Source organism: Tamandua tetradactyla, chromosome 20, assembly GCF_023851605.1.
Source record: "Tamandua tetradactyla isolate mTamTet1 chromosome 20, mTamTet1.pri, whole genome shotgun sequence".
Taxonomy (NCBI): Eukaryota; Metazoa; Chordata; class Mammalia; order Pilosa; family Myrmecophagidae; genus Tamandua; species Tamandua tetradactyla.
This window is the reverse complement of record NC_135346.1, coordinates 42,721,091-42,743,751: the sequence shown is the minus strand read 5'-3', so window position 1 is coordinate 42,743,751 and position 22,661 is coordinate 42,721,091. Positions and strand designations below refer to the sequence as shown.

General features: G+C 35.6%; 1 protein-coding gene and 1 non-coding gene across 3 annotated transcripts in view; one reads left to right on the top strand and one right to left on the bottom strand.

The window, feature by feature from the left end:
* The first annotated feature begins 567 nt into the window (after positions 1 to 567).
* Positions 568 to 22,661, top strand: part of GABRB2 (gamma-aminobutyric acid type A receptor subunit beta2) — a 245,582-nt gene continuing 223,488 nt past the window's right edge. For both annotated transcript variants that reach the window (XM_077138088.1, XM_077138087.1), the window contains exons 1-3: positions 568 to 708; positions 854 to 945; positions 1,901 to 1,968. In XM_077138088.1, the coding sequence (XP_076994203.1) occupies positions 632 to 708; positions 854 to 945; positions 1,901 to 1,968 (237 nt within the window). In that variant the 5' untranslated portion in view covers positions 568 to 631. The remainder of the gene's footprint in view (positions 709 to 853; positions 946 to 1,900; positions 1,969 to 22,661) is intronic.
* Positions 14,385 to 14,515, bottom strand: LOC143665066 (small nucleolar RNA SNORA40). The gene has a single exon (XR_013166741.1). It is a non-coding gene; the product is annotated as a small nucleolar RNA SNORA40 (small nucleolar RNA).

Here is a 22,661-nt window from a genome sequence, read left to right as displayed (position 1 = left end):
TCCCCTTGGACTCCAGCTCCCACCGCCTCTGCTCCCCCGCGGCACAGTCCCCACCCGGGTGCCGCGTCCTGCCCGGGGCAGGGGATGCTATTCGCCGAGGAAATAAAGTTCAAACTCCGCTCCCCCGTGTGCCTACTAAGACCAGAAGTGGGCTCCCAGGCACCCATCTTCCCCTGGCACTGCACACCTGCTCTCGCCTAAATTCTTAATCTGGGTTTGCATATTTAAGAGGACACTCATACACACGCACAAGCCAAAACCCACAACCCGCGAGGTGCAAAAACTGCTTCTTGCAACTACCGAAACTTACCAGACGCTGTAGTTGTTTTTGTCTTAACCAAAGGACAACAAAGATTTTACTTTGGGTGCTTCTGTGGGGTGAATTTTCTATATTACTTAAATATGTATATATTATGCATCTATAATCTTTTTCATTTTCCGTTTTAATTTTTTCTTTTTTTTTTTTTTTTTTCCGCAAGGAAATCTGCTCGGTCCTCGGCAGCCACCGCTGCCTCTTTGATGTTTTGGTACTCCGTGCGCATGCGCCTCACATTAGAATTACTGCACTGGGCAGACTAAGTTGGATCTCCTCTCTTCATTGAAACCCTCAATCCCATCAAAAACTAAAGGGATGTGGAGAGTCCGGAAAAAGGGGTACTTTGGTATTTGGTCATTCCCCTTAATTATCGCCGTCGTCTGTGCGCAGAGGTAAGTGTATCCAGCGTTTCTCTTTTTCCTTTTTCACTTTGAAGGGCTCTGCCTGCATACCTCTGTGAGCAAGGATCTGTAGTGAGGCTCAGATGCTGTGCCTGCTGCCTTACTGATGCCTGTTTATTGTCATTTCTTTCCTTAGTGTCAATGACCCTAGTAATATGTCGCTGGTTAAGGAGACGGTGGATAGACTTCTGAAAGGCTATGACATTCGTCTGAGGCCAGATTTTGGAGGTAATCGGCTGTCTTGCTAATAAGAAACGGTCCAGCCCTAGCCGAAGCTGTCTTTTGAGCTTTGTGCGCGCGGTCTCTTCTCTCTCCCTCACTGTGGCTGCATGTGGTGTACTGACTTGTGTCTGTGTGTGTGTGTTACCATTGTGAGAAACTGATCCAAACTTAAGCGGGTTTGTTATTGTCCAGCACTTGGATGATCTTTCAATTCCACCCTCCTAGCGTGTAGTTAAATCTAGGGACGGCTGTCTTCCCATTTCTGCTATAAAGCCTTCGCTTTATCGCCTTTGCTTCCTTGATATACAACCCCCTTAAGTTGAGTTCATGTTGTGCCCAGAGAACCTGGCTTACAGAAGGCCATCGTCAAGATTTCTGAGGAGGAGATGTGCAGGCAATTGGTGGAGAGGTGGCATTAACCCCCTGTGCCCGCCCACTTTGGAAGAGTTCTGGTTGTGGTTTAAAGTGGCTCATGTCTGGATATTACCCAATCCTCGTTTCACAACAGCCTGGGTGGGGGTGGGGGTGCGCGGTGGAGGTAGGGGGTGGGAGGGCGGGAGACCTCCCTCACTGCAGCTCTAGATATGCCGATATGCCGAGATTTTGCTTCAGATTCTTACGAAGCCTAAAGAGTTAAAAACGTGCGCGGACGAGGGGGTTTTAGTGCAATATAAAAAAAATTCCTCAGCTAGAAAGATTCCCCCTACTTCTTCAAGGTATGTGTAGTTGCACTGGAGACATCTACGCGTGTAGACAGGGCTGTTCTCCCTTACCCTTCGGGACACGTGTGTGCTTGCCCAATAGAGCACCTACCACCGATTTTACAAAGAAGCCGGAAATGAAGGATTTGAGGGTGAGCAGTGGGGAGGGGCTTTGGGCAGAGCGTCCCACGCCGGGACAACTCATGCTAAGAATGAATGAAGTTCTGAGAAATCACGTGGCTGGCCATCTTTGTTTGCAGGTCCCCCCGTGGCCGTGGGAATGAACATTGACATCGCCAGCATAGATATGGTTTCCGAAGTCAATATGGTGAGTATTGAGATTTAAGACTTTGTCTTCTCAGACCTTCATTCGGATCCAGAGAGAAGGCGGGAGCCAGCCAGTGGGGGTGGGTTGTGCATGAGTATGTTTTGGAGGTGAAGGACTGAGCACGGGATTTTGCCCTGGAACTCACTGTGTTCGAGGTTACAGAATCTGCTTTCTCTAGCCCCTCAGGAGTTTTCCAACCTGGTTCGGCTGCTTGTGACTTGGCGTAGTTTGAGTAAAATGTATTTTCATGTATTCCGGTGCAAAACGCGGGAGACCCCCTGCAGAAACCTCATTTCTTAGGGCTCAATGGGAAGCCCTGTTCCTCAAGTGATTTTCTAGGTTTGGGCTTGGGTCACCGAAAGAAGGGAGGCTTGTGAGTTGACATTCATTAAGACAGATTATAAACTACAAACTACACGGTAGCAGAGTGACAAAATAAAAATGTCCTTGGGAGATCGATGTCCACTTGTTGCAGTCGGAGATCATTTCTTTGCTGCTAATGGTATCACCCCGCCCCCACAGCCAGCTGCCTCCTTCAAATCCTCCCGCCCAACAAAATAAATGAAGTAAAAATTGGCTGCCCTGTTTTCAAAAGGCAGGCTCAGATACATGTGCTACCCTCGGTCACTTCTGCAGTGTTATTCACCGCGTGTCCTAAGCTTGTACAATTTATTGATAGCAGCACTCGATAGTGACTACTTTCTTCGACTTGGGGCAAGTGCTAAGAGGAAAAGCCTCGGGAACACTTGTGGGGGGTTTACTTCATGCAGGAGCTCCCCCTGCTGGCCCTGTAGGAGGATTGCAGATATGTCCCAAATACCCCCACTTACTTGGGGCATTTTTCCGGTGACCTCACTACTTTGTGGTTTTGAAGTTCTTAAAGGCCATCTTTAAATGTAAGACACCGCTATTACTTTCAATACTGATAGCACACAGCACATTTCAAAAGATTGTGATGGCATTATTCTGCCCAGAAATTGGATGGACTATTAGAGAAGGGGTGTAGTGTATAAGCCTTTGTGAAAAACACTTCTAAGCCAGTCACATAACAGTGTTGAAAGTTAGGACACTTTATTAACTCAAGAGAGCCAAAGTTCTGGGTATGGACATGCTGTCAGTATTACACAAATTTCCATAATCTTAGAATTCGAACAAAGAGAAAGTTTAAGCAGTCAGGATTGCTTCTATACCCTATCCAAAGATAAATGCTAACCCTGAGATACCACAAGATTTTGAAGCATGTACTGAAATATTCAATGGAATAGTCAAGTATTTCAGAAATGTTTTGATGACATGCATCTACTTGTATTCTAATTATTTGGAAAGTTTCTATCAGGTAGGCTATAAATACAGATGGGATGTAAAGGAAACATTTAAGTATTCAGAACCACAGATTTCACTCACATTATGAAAATCTTACGTGTGAGCAGAGAATGTTTTCTCAGATAGTCAAATATTAGCTTTCATGGGCTTTAGAGGGCTTTATCAATTTATGATTTGAAATTTACTCTAAAAATAAAAGATTACCCTAATGTATGTAGCTCCTAATTACCAGGTAATTGAAACCAAATTCTGTTGTCAAAAAGAAAGTAATATAGAAATCAGCTGTGGTTCTTTGCGTCCTACATTTGATTAAATCAGACACCTTTCTTTCGTATTTTAAATTACTTATGGTTTTTTCCTTTCCCAAGTTTTATTTTCCCATCTCCCTCTTTAGAACATCACATCAGTGGGGATTTATGGGAAAATTTAGAATGCAAAGAGATGCAGATGAGTTGACTAGAGGCTGCTGTAACAGCTTAGCTAAGAACTAACATGTATTATCTCCTAAAATTGTTCATATTCATATTTGACTTTTATACTGTTTGTCCTGTATGCAGCAATTTGGAGAGGTATCTGAGCTGGACACAATGCCAAGACCTGCTAGTCAAAATATAGATCCAGCTAAGGCGAGGTGTCATTTCTTGAAGCTATTTACTGTTGTTGAAAAATCATGGGATGTTGAAAGCGCAAAGCTTAATTCCAGGTTGTAAATGGGACAGTGCTGCAGCATTAATGATTAGAACCAAGTGTTAAAAATTCTATGCCAGATTCCTTTCTTATTCTAATGCTAACACACATGGACTCTTCCAGACATATTTTGGCTCGTTGAAAATAACATTTATATCAGCTAGCAACCTTAATGAACTGAAATTAACCCTTCGAAGAAAATGTTTCCTGTGTGTATTGTCCTTATTTGTTTGTTTGTTTTTCTAAATAGGAAGGCTATTCCATATGATGAGAATGTTTGTGGTAATATTGCCCCCTCTATACAAGTCTAAAAGCGTTTAGAATCTTTTGATTAGACTCAGTTCTTGAAAGAATAGTTGGTCAACTGAAACCTCAAAATTAACACAGAAATTTCAGCTTCATTATCCTTTGTGAACAGCAACCTCTGGTAATTGCAAATTTCTCTTGTTGTTGTGAATCTTCCTTTGAAAAATGTTAAGTGCCAGACCATTTAAATCGTCATTGACTCATTCCCATTGAACAAATAAAGACTCAGGTCCCTGTGGGGCACCTGGTAAATTACAATGACTGAAAAACCCTGACCTGAGCTTTGCTTCTGCTGCTTTCCTATCTGAGGGATTTCACAGACAGACTGGGCTCGGTCTCCTCACCGGTTAAAGGGAAGTTGAAGCTCCATTCTATCTCTCTTCGGTGACTGCCAGAACTAATAAAATAAATTAATAAAATAATATAAGTGAAAATATTAATGTCCTATGAACATAACACTGTTTACAGGACTGACCACCAGACTAGCACTTAAGAAACCCAATGTCCATCCCAGCTGCTGCCCTAAATGTGCATAGGCCAGTGACTTACTAGGAGGAAACTGGGTTTCCTTGTTTTGAAATGGAGGTGGGAAATGCTAAGGTCCCTGCCATTTCAATGTTATATGTGTTTTTTGGTTTATTGGTGATAGTACCTCTGTTGTATGTGATGAAGAAGTTCTAGGAAAACTTGGAAAGCTGACATAAATATGAAAACGTAGTATTCCTAAATGATAAGCAGTTGTGGGTTCTTACTAGGGAAGGGTGTGGTGGTATCTGGGTCTACGTGAATCGGTGACTATTGACCCAAAGGAAGTTCCTTGGAAGAGTGTGATCTTGACTGACATGCTTCTGAGCAGAGTGCTTGGCTTTGGAATGGAATATTTTTAGATGTCTTGGTTAAATTGGCAGGAATCTTTTTGTTAAGATTCTTTGATGAAAAGTACATTTTGAGATCCCAAATTGTCTTTGACGATTATGAACTGAAATAACACTCTTCATTTAATTCAGATTCTTCTCTATGTTGAAATGACACATTTGCCAACCAAAACCGTGAAGCAATATTTCACTTTTGAGGAAAGAGTTCTAGTAAACACATACATAAATTACCTTTTTATGGAATGGTGTATGGATAAAAGGGCTGATTTTTCTTAACAGATGTTTTCTTGCATCACCAGCTGCACAGCATAAAATTCAATTCAACAAATACTTATTTAGCAGTTACTATGATCCAGCCATTCATTAGACCTTAGGGATACAGCAGTAAACAAGGCAAACTTTTCTCTTGACCTCATGAAACTTAATATCTGACTATTCATTATTCCTAAAGTGTGCCTTGGACTTCTACAGTGCTTATGCTGATCTTTTCCCTTAAGCCTTTCTGATCAGCCAAATGGGTGCCTCCTGGTCTCTGCCTCCCATGAGTTCCTTTGTTACTTGTTGGTTTCACACTCATTTGATATTTCTTTCAAGTTACCCTATATATCACAAATGTTATGAACACAGACACATAATACACAACCATACACATACACTGTCTTTCTCCACCACATACACATACACACAGTCTTTCTCTGTCATGTTTGTATTTATATATAGTGAGGTTCACATTCTGTCTTTCCATGTGGTTTTATTCATACATGATGGTTAGTTGGATGTTTGACTCATGGTGAATGCTGTGAATATTGGGTGAAGAATATGATTTCATAGCAATCACTTATTATTATTCACTAGATACTGTACTATATGTGTGGGGAAATAGTGCCTTGAACTATAGTCTTTAATTTCAAGGTATTCATCGTGTAAACCAACAAATGTCAAAAGAATTACAGTGTAGAATTATAAGTGCTTTGAAAGACGAAATGGGAATATTGAATACTGATATATTACATAGAAATTAGCCAGGTGGAATAAGGGGTAACAGATTTGTGGATAAATGTTCCAAACAGAAAGAATGTCATATAGGAGGGTGACACCCAAGAGAAGCAAATGATATTAGGGATTTGTAAGTAGCTTAATGGCTGGAGTTGGGAGTAGGAGTGGGTTGGTGAGTTGCTATTAAAGTCAGAGACAATGACTAAATTTTGAAGGTCGTTTTGTTTCATGCAGAAGAGTTAAAGTTTTGTTCTAAAGGCTGTAGCCACCCATAAAAGGATATCCATAGCATACCAGGAACACATTCACTTTTCAGAAAAATGGGTCTGAAATGTGGAGGATGCGTTGAAGTGAAACAAGACCTGAGGTTGGGAGATGAGATGAAAACCCGCTTCAAAAATCCAGGCAAGGATTGATGAACTAAGACAGTGATGCATAGGAGAAGAGGCAAAATCAGGCTGTTTACAAGGAAATACGCATGACTTGGTGGTGTCATTTATTATATGGGGAACACAGGAAGGCAAGCAGGGGTGATTAGCGTTTGAATATAGAATGAGTTAATTATTGGAAATGTTAAAGTTTTTACACACGTGGAATCTCTGAGAGGAGATTTCCAGTAACTGTTTGAAAAAATATAGATCTAGGGCTGAGTAGAAAGTCATGATTAGAGAGATGGACTTGGACATTTTCAGCATATCGGTGGTAGTTTTAACTGTATGAATGGACAAAATTAAAAAAGGAAAATGAGAAGACTGCTAAAGATGGAAATCTGGTGGGCACTGCAATTTAAATATGGAAAACAGAAAAGTAGTCCTCCTGGAGATTAAAAAGTAGAAACTGCAGAGTTAGTTGGAAAAACGGAAGCAATAGTCTCTTAGAAGCCAAGGTACAGCGAGTTAAAAAAAGAAGGAAATGATTAATTGTGTCAGATTCCACCAAAATCAATTAAAATAAGTTCTGAATTTTGTCTTCTGAATTTAGTAACAGGAGCTCATTGGTAAAATATAGCAAGAGGAGACACAGTGGTTGGAGACTACGCTTTTGAAAAGTTTGGATCTGAAGGATGTGGGGAGAGAAAATTTGCTAAAAGGAGTCATATAATTTGGAGGCAAAAGACCCTTTAGAGAGGAGTAGGTTGAAGATTCAAAAGTGAAGGTGGGTGGGGATAGCGAGACTGGAGCTGAAGACTTTCTTGCCTGAAGACATCCTTGTTCTCTGTGATGTGGGAGATAACATTCTATTGAATTTAGAGAAAGTTAAAATTGGCTGCTGTAGAGAATGGGAAAGTGAGATGACTCCGGGAACAAAGAAGGTTAGGCTTAATTCTAAAAAGATGAAGTTTGGAAGCTCTTCTACCTGATTTTAGCAAATGGCTGTGTCTTCCCTTCCTCCTTCTCCATGTTTCCTCTCTCCCCTCCTCCTCTTTTCCCACTGTACTATGCTCAGTTTCTCCACCATCATAACACTGGTATAAAAAGTTAGTAGCTACTATTTAATAGTCCTTAACTTGTGCCTGATACTGTGCATTAACATTATCTCATTCAGTCCTCCTATAAATACTTTATATGTATTAACAGCTTATTTGCAAACAAGGAACCTGAGACTCAGAAAAGTTTAGTGACTTGTACAAAGTCAAACAGCTAGCAAATGACTGACTTCACACCCCTCAAAATCTTAACCATCTAGTTGTACTGCTCTTTTAAATGTATCAGAGCCTCTTCTTTTTCTTTTTACCTTTGAAGTAGTTCTTGCAAGAATTTATTTATATTTTGATTGATAATCACTGGGACACATAGGTCTATACAATCCCTTTCAATCATGTTCACCTTCAATATGGTAATATTACTTATAGACCTCCTAGAGAACTGCCTTCACTTCTATCCCCTTACATTTGAGTTCAGAGGCTTATAATACAGAATATAGGGCACTTAGAGATGCATAGAAGCTAGAGATGGGTGAACTATCTCTCTTAGTTTGTTCTAAAAGCAAATCCCTTGTTGTTGCTTTGCTGTTATCCTGAATGACGCTCTTACTTGACTGTGTGGCATGAAAGAAAGACCTGCAAAAGAAAGCAGACAATGGGGAAATGTCCAGGAGTTATATTTTAGAGGTACTTCATGTGTACTTTAGCATACTTGCCCCCCAAAATGCTTAAATAATCACAAGAATTCCCACCAGAGTGTGAATCAGAGTATGCATTTTTCTTCATTCTTGGAGGGAGGGAAATTAATTTTAGGGAAGGCACTGACTTGTTTTGTGATCTCTATGTAGCAGGGTTTCTCAACTTTGGAAGTATTGTCACTTTGAGCCAGATTGTTCTTTGTTGTGGGGAGCTGTTCTGTGCATTGTAGGATGTGTGACAGCATCTCCAGCCTCTACCTGCTAGATGCCCAGCAGCGTATCTCCAAAATATCTCCAGATATCAACAAATGTACCCTGGAGCTAATATTGTCCCCTGCTGAGAACCCAGTGGTGTAAAGAATGCTGTCATGCTTTTGTCTCCCAGCAATTTGAGAAAATGAGATTATCTCATTGAGTAATGTCTTTTTGGTGTGTGCTTAATCACCATTTTAATTTATATTGGTGTAACACTGTGGTAAAAACAAATTAAAAATACCAAGTAACAAAGGCAAAAAATATCCACATTCCCATTGCTTCATTAAAATCCTGTTTTAATTTGCCTATATTACCTCTAGTTCCATCTATTTGCTTATTCAGTTTTTACACATTGCAAATATTTTTAGATGAAATTGCAATACTCTATATTTTCACTTAACATATCATAGTATTTTTACATTTTTTTTTTTGCTTTAAAATATTTCTTATCTACTTCCACATCATACCACCACTACCACCAAGCTAGACTGGTTTGTATTTTTTAATATACCTTTCTCAGTGATCTTAATATACAAATATATGAGCATATTTAGATTCTTTTTTATTCATTTTTTTCAAAAATAAATCTCTTAAATATATTTTATAGATTGTTAGCCATTATTCAAGCTGAAACCTTATTGGAAAACAAGGGCATATATTATTCATTTTTCACTTGTGCAGCATTAACAATATGCAAATAGCATGCAAATTAGACAATTGGATTTAATAGCCTATAAATGGAAATCTGTTGTTTTATGTTTTATATAGTAGTTTGATTCATGTTAAGATGATCACTCTTCATTCTCTTTCTATCCTGATAATATTCAGTGTTTCTCCAAAATCAAATTGTTATTTTGGATGCCTTAAAACTGTTTTAAAACAGACTGTTAGGGGGTACAAGGGTAGATCAGTGGTAGGATTTTCGCCTGCCATGCAGCAGACCAGGTTCGATTCCTGGCCCATGCACTTACCCCACAAAAAACCCTCAGCAAATGGTGTTGCAATAATGGGATACTCACATGGAGGAAGAATGAAATGTGACCCCCACAATACAGCATACAAAAAACAAAACAAAACAGACTGATAAAAGAGGAATAAGAAAAAAGATGGTTACAACTTCTGCGGAGATACAGACATGTGATTTCTATGTCGTTTCCAGTCGTGCATTTTATATGAAATATATATATATTTAAGCAAGGAGGATAACGAGTCTATGTCATCCGGATACTATTTGTAGGAAAGAATGTTGAGAATATGCTTAACCTTTTGGCTGGTGCTGATGCTCCTGGTGTTAACATTTGATTGGCATTTCTATCTCCAAATCTCATCTTCCAGGTTCTGTAATTTGGCTCCTGTTTCCCACTTACCTGCTTAGGGGTTTCAACTTAAGAGAGCTTCTTTTACAATAATTCTTAAATCTACCTACTTCTTAGCACTAAATGTTAACTGGATTTACAAAGGACTGTATACTTGAACAGCTGGCTTTTAACCAAATATGCAAATATATCTCGGTTTTTGTGAGGGTTTTGCATTTCCCAATTGTAGTTTTTCAAGAAATTTTCCAAACAATCTTGAATGCAATGATTTGGGTGCCATTTAACTATACTTCATTACATGGAAGGTAAAATTAAGAAGCAGAGATGTGAATGAGTTTTAAATATAGGTGAGTAGATACAAATTATTAGGTTGGAAAATCTAATCACCATTTTGTGTACTTATCGTTGAATAAGGAAAGTAGAGTGGTTGAAGCCACCATGCTCCAAACAATGGAACGTCAGCATTTTTCCTTCTCTGTTTTCACTAACCTACAAACCAAGACATTTTGTAAATCCCTGTTTCTATTTTTTTGGCCACAGGAATATTTGAGTTAATTGAAGATCTCACAAAGTGTTCTTTGTGTAAATCGTTCTCGCATCAAGCAGTGTTAAGCCAGCACTCTCTTCTCCGCCAGTGGGGCTGATCTGCTAGGCTATGTAAATTTGCATCTAGCTTATGTGTTGGAAGAGTGCTCATAAGTATTTACTTGAATAATATTAACATGCCTGGCTGGAAAACCATTTTTTTTCTAACAAAATTCACCAGAGAATGATGCCTTTGTAATTTTAAAAGTCATAATATTTTAAGTACTTGCCAAAATTACAGATGAAAGATCCGTAGAATGATAGACCACAAGAAACAGAGTTTCTTTGAGTGTTGCATGCTTTATTTTAGATTACAGGTCTTGAATGCTAAGAAACCTAAGTTCTTTTCTATAAGAAATCTGAATAAAATCATTTTGCTATGTTACACTTTAATACTACGAAGTAATATTTTCTGGTAAATATATTACTCTCAGCTTAATGCGGAAGATCAGCTATTGTTTTAATATCTTAATGATCTATTTTGTATGAAACCATAAAACTCTTCCTATCTCTTTAATGGACCAGTATTAAGAACCCCATATTTAAATGTTTTTACCTTATTTTATTAGTGCCAGCTTTGATCATCATCACAGTTTGAGCAGTTAGGTGAGGATTTATTGTTTGAAGGAACTGTCTTTACTTAGGTTCCTGTGGTCAAAATGGCAAATGTTTATATAAATATATATTTAATGTATATCTATATTATATATATATAATTTCCAGATTTGTTTACAATATCTCCCAATTGGTCATGCTCTTATTTTTGAAAATGGCCTCAATGACACTGGGTTTCCCCAACTATGGTGAGAACAAAATTTAGTTAAATCAAACAGCGGTTAAGCTATTGGACTTGAAAGATAAACAGAGACTGAGAGAAGGAGAGGGAGAGAAAAACAGACGTGTGTGGTTCCTGTCCTTGGAAAGTGTGTAAAGTGGCTTCAAGTTGCAAAATAGTAGAAAGGTTTTTTTTTTACATAATAACTGGGTTTTCTTTAGTTATGAATCAATAGTATTAAACTGTTTCCATGTAAAAAGGTATACACAATCAGGGACTGCCCTTTTGTGTTTCCATGATATGGAATCGAGAATATCAAAGATGTGGATTCTCTGTAATATTAAGCATTTGATCGTTTGTAAACAAATATTTCAATAAAAAAGCATCAAGGAAAAATAAATTTTGAAAAATTTCATTATAACTTTGACATAACTGGGATATATTTGGTTATAACTAATAGTACTAAAAATAGCTATCATTTATTTTCCTTCCATGTAATGAAGTGTAATTTTTACATAATTTAGCATTTAATGCTCAAAAACTCTGTAAAATAAGAAGTATATTTGCATTTTGTGAAGGCTAAACTTCTACATTTTGAAAGATTTTAAAAGGTATTAGAAACAGGACAGTAAAGTCTTTCATGCGCTTGTAACTGGAAAGTCCTGGAACTGGGATTTGAGCCCCAATCACCCCCATGACTCTTTATTTTGTGTTCTTTTGAAGTTAAAGCAAGGGCAAGTTGAAAAAATTGAATCAACCTCCTTCCATCATAAGCTCCTAGGATGATTTGTTATAAGTCTGCATTCTACCTTCACAGATTGACTTTTGAGAAACCCATAAAAAATCAAATCAATAGACTATAAAGATTAAAATTCGTAATATGCAAAAGTAAGTTTGTCTAAATTAACCAGAATTATTACTACTTAAGCATCCGTAGAATTTGTGCATAAATAGAAGATTATGATTTGGTTTTTTGTAGTTGACATAAATCATCTTATGTCACTGGGAAATGAACTCAATTCTTGCTCAATACAAAAATCTGTCCTGAAATTAGTATGTGTTAATCCTGAAAATAAGTTGCAAAATTGGATTTTGAATATATTTTTATGAGACTTTTAGAACTAAGAAAATATCAGCCCTTTATATATTTCTTGCATTTTTGTAAGGTGCTACCTGTCTGCATACTCAGTGGACTGATTATTAACATTTATGTGAAATAATTTTGATGCATTTCAAGGTCAATACAAAAAATTTCAGCTTAAATTCACTTTACTTTCTCAAGGTTTGGAAAAAATACGTGGACTACTTGATGCACATATCTTTAGACTATACTGTTTAACTTCCTGTGAAAACAACAAAATACTTCTAACTTCTTTTCTTTTTAAAAAATAATCTATTAAATATGCAGCTGAGTTGCTAATAAAAATAAAATTAATACATAAATGTATGTATTTTATTCTAATAGCTTCATTATTTTAAAATAATTATAATTACTAAGTTTTGTATCTCTTTTGGAAACAATCCTTAAACTAAAATATGCCATGACATTTTTTTATATTTCTTTCCTATACTTACTGTGAAAAGGTCAGTTTTTATATAAAAAGCAGTGGACTGATAAATAGAAATCATGACCTGTAGTCCTGGATTTGTTATTGATGAGATTTTAAAACATGTATAAAATTCTTAAATTCTGGACCATCATTTCTGTTTTTGGAAATTTGGAGAATTTGGGAATTAAGGAAATTAGATGAAAGATATACTCCCAGCTGCCTGTTAAGTTTGTTTTGTAAAGCAGATAAATTTATCTATCATAATCTTTCCTTAACATTGTAGAAATTTCATCTGAATTGTTTTTATTACTTATTTCTGACCATCAGTAAAAAAATAGTAAATAAGATAAGCAATAATTAAAAATGAATCTCTCTATTAATCTCATCACCAGTAAATAACTTATTGTTAACAAAATGACAATTAAACCTCCAGAGTCTTGAAATTACAGAAACGTGCACGTTCAAAGGAATAAGGGTCATGGTAGAACGCTGTCCTTGCAAGCGGGAGACCCGGATTGGATTCCCAGACCCTGCACCCCACTCCCGAAAAATAAAAAGAATAGGGTCAAAGCATACATCTTGTTGTGTATCTGATTTTTGTTCTTAATATTTTGGCAACACTTTCGATGACATCTAAAATTTTTCTACAACAGAATATCTGGTGATTGCATAAGATTACATTGTATGGCTATACCATATTTATTAAACCGATCCTCTGTTGATGGACGGTGTGATTATTTTCAGAATTTTTACTATTCTGAATTAAACTTCATTAAATATTCCTATAAATTCATATTTGCATGCATTTGTAAAATTGTATCCTTTGGTGAATTCCTAGGAATGGGATTACTGGAATCAGAGCATGTGTATTTTAGATATTGATATAATTAAGATATGCTTCCTTAAAAAAAGGTGCTGATTTTTGCTCAACAGGCCCAGTGTATGAGAGTACTGTTTGCACCCACATAGAGAAGTTTTGGATAGTTCCCTTGGAATGTATATTCTTTCTACTTTGCTAAACTCTTACATAAAATTGATTATTTCCTGGATTAATTAATTAATTTTTTGCCGATTGTCTACCATGAATACTTTGTTATGTTTGTGAGCCGTTTGGATTTCTTGTCTTTGAATTGCTTTTCATATCATTTGCTGATTTTTTTTTCCACCACAGCACATTCATTTTTTCTTACTGATTTGCTGGAGCTTCTTATATGGAGTTTGTTAACCCTTTGTCATATATTGCAGCCACATTTTATTGTGTAATATATAATATCTTTTAGTGCTCAGAAGCTGTTTTTTTTCTTTTGGGGGAAGTGAGGGATGCATGGTCTGGGAATCCAACCCGGGTCTCCTGCATGAAAAGCGAGCCTTCTATCTTCAGAACCTTTTTATAATCTTTTATGTTCTGTGTTTTGGTCTTGATTTTCAGATAGTGAAAAGTCTTTTACACCTCAATAACTTTTTTCCTTGAAAAAATCCCATTTTAATACTTTATGTAGTTTAGAAGAGAAAATTAGTGTAACTCTGATTTTCCTTATTATCTAATGCTTTTAAATTATTCTACAGACTGGGAGCTAACCTTCATGGTTGTCAATACCCCCAAGTCTTGAGCTGTCTAGACATCATCTATGTCCCTTCTTTAACTGTACCTAAACTCAGGCTGAACGATGAGTTCTGGTATGAGTAAAAGAGGATTTCTGTTTTGCACCTGCCTGTGGGTCTTTGTCCACGAATTAAAGACAAACAAGAGTAAGTGTCGTCCACTCCATTATTTTTAAAAAAGATTTTCAAATGTTCTTTCCTAGTACAGTATTTTACAGTATTTCTCCCATAAATATTGAATACGTTGGAAGTTGTTTGGGGGTAAGTCTGAAGTAGGAATGCGCATGTGTTTTGTGTAGAAAGATGGAGATTGTCGTCACAATAACACTTAATGAAATAATCTGTCCTTTCCCTGTTGATTCGAAATGTTATCTTTGTCACATAGGTAATCCCATATGTTCTTGGGTCTATTTTTAATTTGTAATGTACCTCATTAATATTTTTCTCTATTTTTGTACCAATAGATGTGGTTTTAATTCCTCTAACTTTCTCATACATTTAAGTATCAGGACAAATCCATTTATTATGTTTCCATTGAATTATTATATTAGACATTATTAAGTAGTTATCTTCGAGGCTATCTTTATATTTTGCCAAGTTCCAGAAAAAAAAATACTACTAGCATTTTGGTTGAAATTGCGCTTAAATTTATTGAAGAAATTTTAAGAAACTTTACTTCTCAATCGTATTGTTTCTTTCTGTTGAAGAATATGATATGTAGCTCCATTTCTACATCTTCTTTTATTTCCTTCAGTAAAATTTTATAGCTTTCTCCATGAAGGTATTACATATTTCTTGTTAAATTTATTCCCATGAGAGTTACATAATTCTTCTTAAATTTAGTCTTAAGTACTTTACAGATTTATTATGAATGAGATTTTTTATATCCAAGAATTCTTTTTATTCTTAGTCAATAGAGCAAATGCCATATAACTGCTAAGAAGTGTGTTTTCACTTTACAGTTCAGGATACTATTTCCATTTCAAAGCATGCATTAGGTACCTTGGGTGACATTAATATGCTTGAAATATATATATATAAACATATATGTTTTTGGGGCGGGCCGCGGTGGCTCAGCGGGCAAGAGTGCTTGCCTGCCGTGCCGGAGGACCCCGGTTCGATTCCCGGCCCCAGCCCATGTAAAAAACAAACAAGCTAACAAAATATAATAAAACAAGAAAATGTTTAAAAATGTTTCCCTTTCTTCCTCCCTTCCTTCCTTCTCTGTCTTTCCTTCCTTTAAAAAAAAAAAAAAAAAAAAAACATATATGTTTTTGCAGTTTGTTAATTCACAATCAACTTAAACATTAAAATGGCGATTACTTTATTTGAATTTCAGATCTTCACTACATAGAATTCATTTGCTTGGTTACACCAAGGGATAACCTTGAAGTTTCCTTCTACTCCTTTCACCTTTTTGAGTAAAATATAGATTTGGAGTAATCGTTTCTGCTTTGTTTTATCTCATTTTTATTTTGCACATTATAAACCTTGTGAAAATAAGGACTTTCCTGTATGTAGTAAGTCAGATAATTATCATGTACTACATCAAACATTAAAACGTTGCTGTCCATTACTTGATGTATTGATGATTTAATTACAAACAGTAATAGAAAGGATATTTCCCATTGACAGCAGATACAACCTGAGAATAAAATGATATAAGTGACACACCATTGCCACATATAACTGTTTCACAGTGAAAATTTGCCTATGTTGAATACCAAACCTAACCACCAATTATATCCAGAGACTTGATCACCAAGTATAAAGGAGTATAAAAACTCTCCCATTAAGGTTGTTTAGTGCATAACTGGTTTGGTCATTTTGAGAAGACTAGCTTGTCAGTCTGCTTTACAATTTATCACGTTGATCTTTTCAACTAAACATGGTTCAGTAGTGTATGAGGCTAAAAATTTCTAGAAAATATCTCAAGATATGTTACCAGTGTTTAGAGAAAGTATGCCATCTACATTTAGATTTGGAGCCTTGTAGTTGAATTGTAAATTTTGTATTGGTTAAATCAAATGTGGCTTTCAGAGAAAGCCAAAAACTCAGAAATTGTAGGGAAAATAATGGCTGTAAACTAGTTCAGCATTGTTTACAGCATACAATATTTGACTGCCACACGCACACACACCACACACACACACACACACACACACCACACACACACACACACACACACACACACACACCCCTATGCAAAAAAAATTGAATAATAAATGGTCATTTTTTCTGTTTAAATAAGAAGAACTTATCACCTTCAGGATGAATTATTCAATATTGGTAAATTTACCAACATCAAAAGCTAGCTACATATAATATATGCTGTGTACATAATATCTGCATCTTACCAATGAGGTTCATATAATATAATGTGGGGTATAATGTGAATTAACAATGTCTCACACCTCAATTTGAAAAAACTGTATATCCTTGGCCAGGAAAATGTGTGTCCTATAATTTACATGCAAAATGAAATATCTAAATTATATTGACATTTGTATTAAAATATTGATGTCTTACACTTTAAGAATTCAGACTTTGAATTGATGCATCAAATGAAACTTGGTCTTTTGAAAACTATGTCTTGGTATATTTTCATAAAAATATGGAAGTATGATACTATTCTGACTAGAATACTTGCTAATCTACAATTGAAAAAAACATTTTTCCCTTTTTAAAAGAGTGTTTATTTTTATTTTTATTTTTTGGGTGCATGGTCTGGAAATAGAACCCAGGTCTCCCGCAAGGAAGGCGAGCATACTACCTCTGAACCACCTGCTCACCCCCCAAAATGTGTTCATTTTTAAAACTGGATTTTAGTGAGGCATGATTTTAATGATTGTGCTTCTCTTAAATTGTCTAGTGTTGGCCATAAATAATGATATTTTAGGTAAGAGATTAGTCAAATCTGACACTGTTTTTAACAATTTTTTGAACACACCCATGCCTGATAAGATTGTATGCTACCTATGGCTGCTTTGCATTGGAAAGGCAGAGTAAAATAGTTATAACAGAGACCACATGGCATGCAAAGTTTAGCACACTTAACTGTCTAATCATTACGGAAAAAAATTTCTGCCCATATTTTGGAGCAAAAAGTATGGCATGAAATATAGGGATGGGAGATGTAATATATTAAATTGCATATCATTAGTTAGTTATCCTGCTTACTTATCTTTTATATTAGTATATAAGATTTTATTTAAATGAAACATGGTTCAAATTAACTAAGAATTGTCTTGAATATATGATTCATAAATAATGAAATATATTTTTGTTAATTATAGATAGCTGCGGAAAGTATAAAACATCTCTAGTTTTAATTGGAAGAATTATAGAAAATAATTTGTGACTGCATCATATTGATTAATGTTGGATTTTCTTTTTAAACTATCATAGATTATTTGGACAAGAGAACAATTATATATCCAGATTTGTTTTGCAGCAAAGTATAAAGTCATGTGGCTTAAAGTATGGGTGATTTTGAGAAGATTAATATTTTGATTCATATAAGAATTAGAATCCAAAAAATATTTTCTACTGTTGCTCCTCAGAATTTTGCTTTACTGGGGAAATAATCCTATAACCCATTAGACTCTATGCTTTATGAAAGCAGGGCCATTTCTGGAACAAGACATGAATGCCCACTGCCGCCACCATTATGCAATATTGTACTGCAAGTTCTAGCCTGAACAATTAGGCTAGAATAATTAGGCTTGAATAAAATACATTCAAATTGGCAAAGAAGAAGTAAAACTTTCACTGCTTGCAGATGACATGATCCTATATTTAGAAAGTCCCCCCAAATCGACAACAAAGCAACTAGAGATATTAAGCCAGTTCAGAAAAGTGGCAGAATAGTAGACCAAAAGGCAAAAATCAACAGTGTTTCTCTACACTAGTAATGAGAAATCTGAGGAGGAAATCAAGAAAAATATTCCATTTACAAAAGCATCTAAAAGAATCAAATATCTAGTAATAAATCTAATGAAGGATGTAAAGGACCTGTATTCAGAAAACCACAAAACGTTGCTAAAGAAATCAGAGAAGTCCTAAATAAATTGAAGGTCATTCCATTCATAGATTGGAAGTATAAATATTGTTAACATGTCAATTCTACCTAAATTTATCTACAGAATTAATGTAATCCCAGTAAAAATTCCAAGAGCCTGATTTGCGGAAGTGGAAAAGCCAGTTATCAAATTTATTTGTAAGGGTAAAGGGCCCCAAATAGTCAAGAAAATCTTGAAAAAGAAAACTAAAATTAGAGGACTTATGCTTACTTATTTTAAGGCATATTCCAAAACTGCAGTGGTCAAAAAACATTATACTGGCATAAAGATAGATGTAAAGATCAATGGAACCAAATTAAGAGTTCAAAAATAGAACCACACATTTGCAGTCAATTGATTTTTGACAAGACTGGCAAGTCCACTCAAATGGGACAGAATAAGTTCTTCTATAAATGGTGCTGGGAGAACTGGATAGCCATATCCAAAAGAATGAAAGAGGGCACCTTTCTCACACACTACATAAAAAATTAACTAAAAAAAAATGAATAAAAGACCTAGATATAAGAGCTGGGACCATAAAATTTCTAGAAGAAAATGTAGGAAAGTATTTTCAAGATCTTCTGATAGGCAGTGGTTTCTTAGACCTTACATCCAAAGCACAAGCAACAAGACTTTTGTGCTACAAAGGATTTTGTCAAGAAAGTGAAAAGGCACCCCACTCATTGGGAGAAAATATTTGGAAACAACAAATCTGATAAGGGTTTAATATCCAGAATGTATACATATAAAATTCTACAATGCAACAATAAAAACACAAACAGCCCAATCACAAATTGGGCAAAAGACTTGAGTAGAAAATTTTCCAAAGAGAAAATAAAAAGGGCTGAAAAACCCCTAAAAAGATGCTCACCATCACTGACTGTTAAGTATATGCAAATCAAAACTACAATGATATATCACTTTACACATGCTAGAATGGCCACTATTAAACAAACAGAAAATTTCAAGTGTTAGAGAACATGTGGAGAAATAGTAGTGCTCGTTCACTGCTGGTGGGAATGTAAAATGATACAGCCACTGTGGAAGACAGTGTGGTGGTTTCTCAGGAAGCTAAGTAAGAACTTCCAAAGGATCTAGCAATCCCACTACTAGGTATGTACCCAGAAGAACTGAAAACTGGGACTCAAAATGAAATTTGCACACTGATGTTCATTGCAGCATTATTCACAATTGTCAAAAAATGGAGGCAACCCAAATGTCCATCAGCTGATGAGAGGATAGACAAAATGTGGTAAATACACAAAATGGGTTATCATTCCTTCATTCAAAGAAATGAAGTCCTGATGCATGCGACAACATGGATGAAACTAGAGGACATTACGTTGAGTGAAATAAGACAGACACAAAAGAACAAATATTGTGTGATCTCATTGATATGAAGTATATGTAATAAGCAAACTCATGGAGTTAATATCTAGAGTATAGGTTACCAGAAAATAAGATGAGGTTGGAAAATGGGTAGCAGATGCTTAATTTGTTCAGAATTTTCTGTAAGGCTGATTGTAAATATTCAGAATAGGTAGCGTTTGATGGTAGCACTTTATTGTGAATGTAATTAACAGCACTGAATCGTGTGTGATTCTTGGTGAAAGGGGGAGCTTATGGTCATGTGTGTCACTAGAAGGAAAGCTAGAGGATGAAACAAGAAAACGTAAAATATAGTGGACTCTGTTGTGGGCAATGAAGGTGGTTAATATTACAAATATGGGAATGTTCTTCTATGAACTAGAGCAAATATATGTCACTATTACAATTGTTAATAGTAGGGTGGTATATGGGGAAAAAAATGCACCTAATACAGACTATATACTATAGTTAACAGTAATAATATAGTGTTCTTCCACCAGTTGTAACAAAGATACCAGACCAATGTTAAGTGTCAGTGATGAGGGTATAAGGTATAAGGGGCATGTTTTTGCTTTTTATTTTTGGAGCAATGAAAATATTCCAAAATGGATTGTGGTGATCAAAGTACATCTCTGTGATTATACTGAAAACCATTGATTATACATGTTGGATGAGTTGTATTGTGTGGAAATAAAACTGCTTTTAAAAAAAGGCTAAACTGAGGAATAGAGCTAAGCCGATACCAGACTGTATATAAAATGAGGCATAATTCTTGTGATTTATGGATAGCAAATATGCCCTAATATTTCAGATGCACAAAAGCGGGAAAATTAACAATGACATAATTTAGGCTACCAGATTATAAAGCCAGGTTTTAATTAAAATCCTTGAACATCTTTGTTAATATTGAATGACTTTGAAATTTGTTGAAATGTATTTAAAGACAGAAAGAAACGCAATTTGCTTTTTGTTACTGGATTAGAATGAAATGTATTTAGTTGTTACTACTCCAACTGGTAGAATGCAGCTTTGTTTCTTAAAACTGTTAAAGGCAGGTTTACTTTTGAAAATGTGTGTGGTGAATGTTTTTGCCTGGATGTTTTAATAAATTCTGGGTAACATTACATAGTAGTTCAACTTCTGCACTCTGGAGTCAATGGTTCTAGTTGCCAATTTTGGTTCGGCTACTTACTAGCTGTATAATATAGTCTAAATTACTTAATTTATCTAATCCTCAATTTTCTGATCAATGGAATAGGAATGATAATGACATAAATCTCAAAGATCATTCTAAGCATTACATGATTTAATGTGTGAAAAAAGCTTAGCAAAATTATTTGCATATAGTAAAAACAATATCTATTAACACTGTCTATTATACTTAAATGCATAAATTTAATTGTGGATGATGCCACAGTACCTCCAACATACCCATGACCTTAGTTTATACAGAACGGATACCACATCAAGGTTAATTGCATGCTAAGGAAAATGTGATAATTTAAAAGCTTGGTGCTAGAGCAAAATCCATCGGACTAGGATTCAGGAAACCTAAATCGTAAATCAGGCTCACCTACTCACTAATGTGATCATGAGAAGTCATTTTTTCCCCACTCTGGGCTATGGTTTTCATTTCTGTGGGGGGAAAAATGATTAGATTAATTTGTCCGTCTTATTCTAAAATTTTGAAGTTCTTTAAAAAAAAGTAGGAGATTTTTATTTATAAATTGTTAAATTTGCAACCAAGTTAGAAAGAACAAGGCAAAACAAAACAAGACAGCATTGTTTATTAAGCTGGAAAAAGAGCTGACAAAGAGTAGTTGTGTTTTGTATCAGAAAGTGTGCTTCTGTACGACTGAGTATTTTGCAGTTGTTTTGCAGAATAAGCACTTTCCTAATCCTGTAGGGCTTTATGCATAATATCCTTGCAAGGTGTTCTGTCCTCTGGAGTCTTCTTTGGCATTATTAGATCCTAATATCTGTTCATTTTTATGAGGAGAGTTTTACTGAAAATCTGAAAGACAAAACAAGAAACTATTCCAAATTCTACTCTTATGATATAAATATGGTTGAGGGCTAAGATGAGAGATCTAAAACGTCTATCCACTATTGTGGTATATACCTCTGAAGAAATTTCTTGACTTTTTATAAGCAGAGGTACAGATTATTGGTGTTTTATCTCACTAACTACTCAAGTGTTATATATTGGTGGTTGAATGTTATTCATGTTGGGGTTACTTTAGACACACCTGTCATTTAAATTTGGGCGAGGATTATAAAAGCTATATTGACTTACTACTAAAATTCTGGAAACTAAGCCAAATAAAAGAGAAAGTAGAAATTACTCATGCTTATACAGCATAGAGTTAATCCATATGGTGCCATTGTAAATCATGGGTGTGTAAGGGACTTGAACCTAAAATATATAAATTCTTGCAACTCAACCATAAAAAGACAAATAGTCCAATTTAAAAGTGGCAAAGATCTGAATAGACACTTTTCCAAAGAATATATACAAATGGATTTAAAAGCACATGAAAAGATGCTTCACATTATTAACCATTATGGAAATTAAAACCAAATCACAGTGAGATACCACTTTTTACATCCACAAGGGCGGCAATAATGAAAAAGGTGGATATTTAACAAGTGTTGCCTAGTAGGTAGAGAAATTGAAGCCCTCAAACACTGGGAATGGGAATGTAAAATAATGTAGCTGCTTTGGAAAAGTTTGGCAATTGCTCAGAAAGTTAAACATATGCCTCAGCAATTCTACTCCTAGGCATAAACCCGAGAGAATTGAAAATATGTATCTATATAAAACCTCGTACAAGAATGTTCATAGCACCATTATTCATAATAGTCAAAAGTGG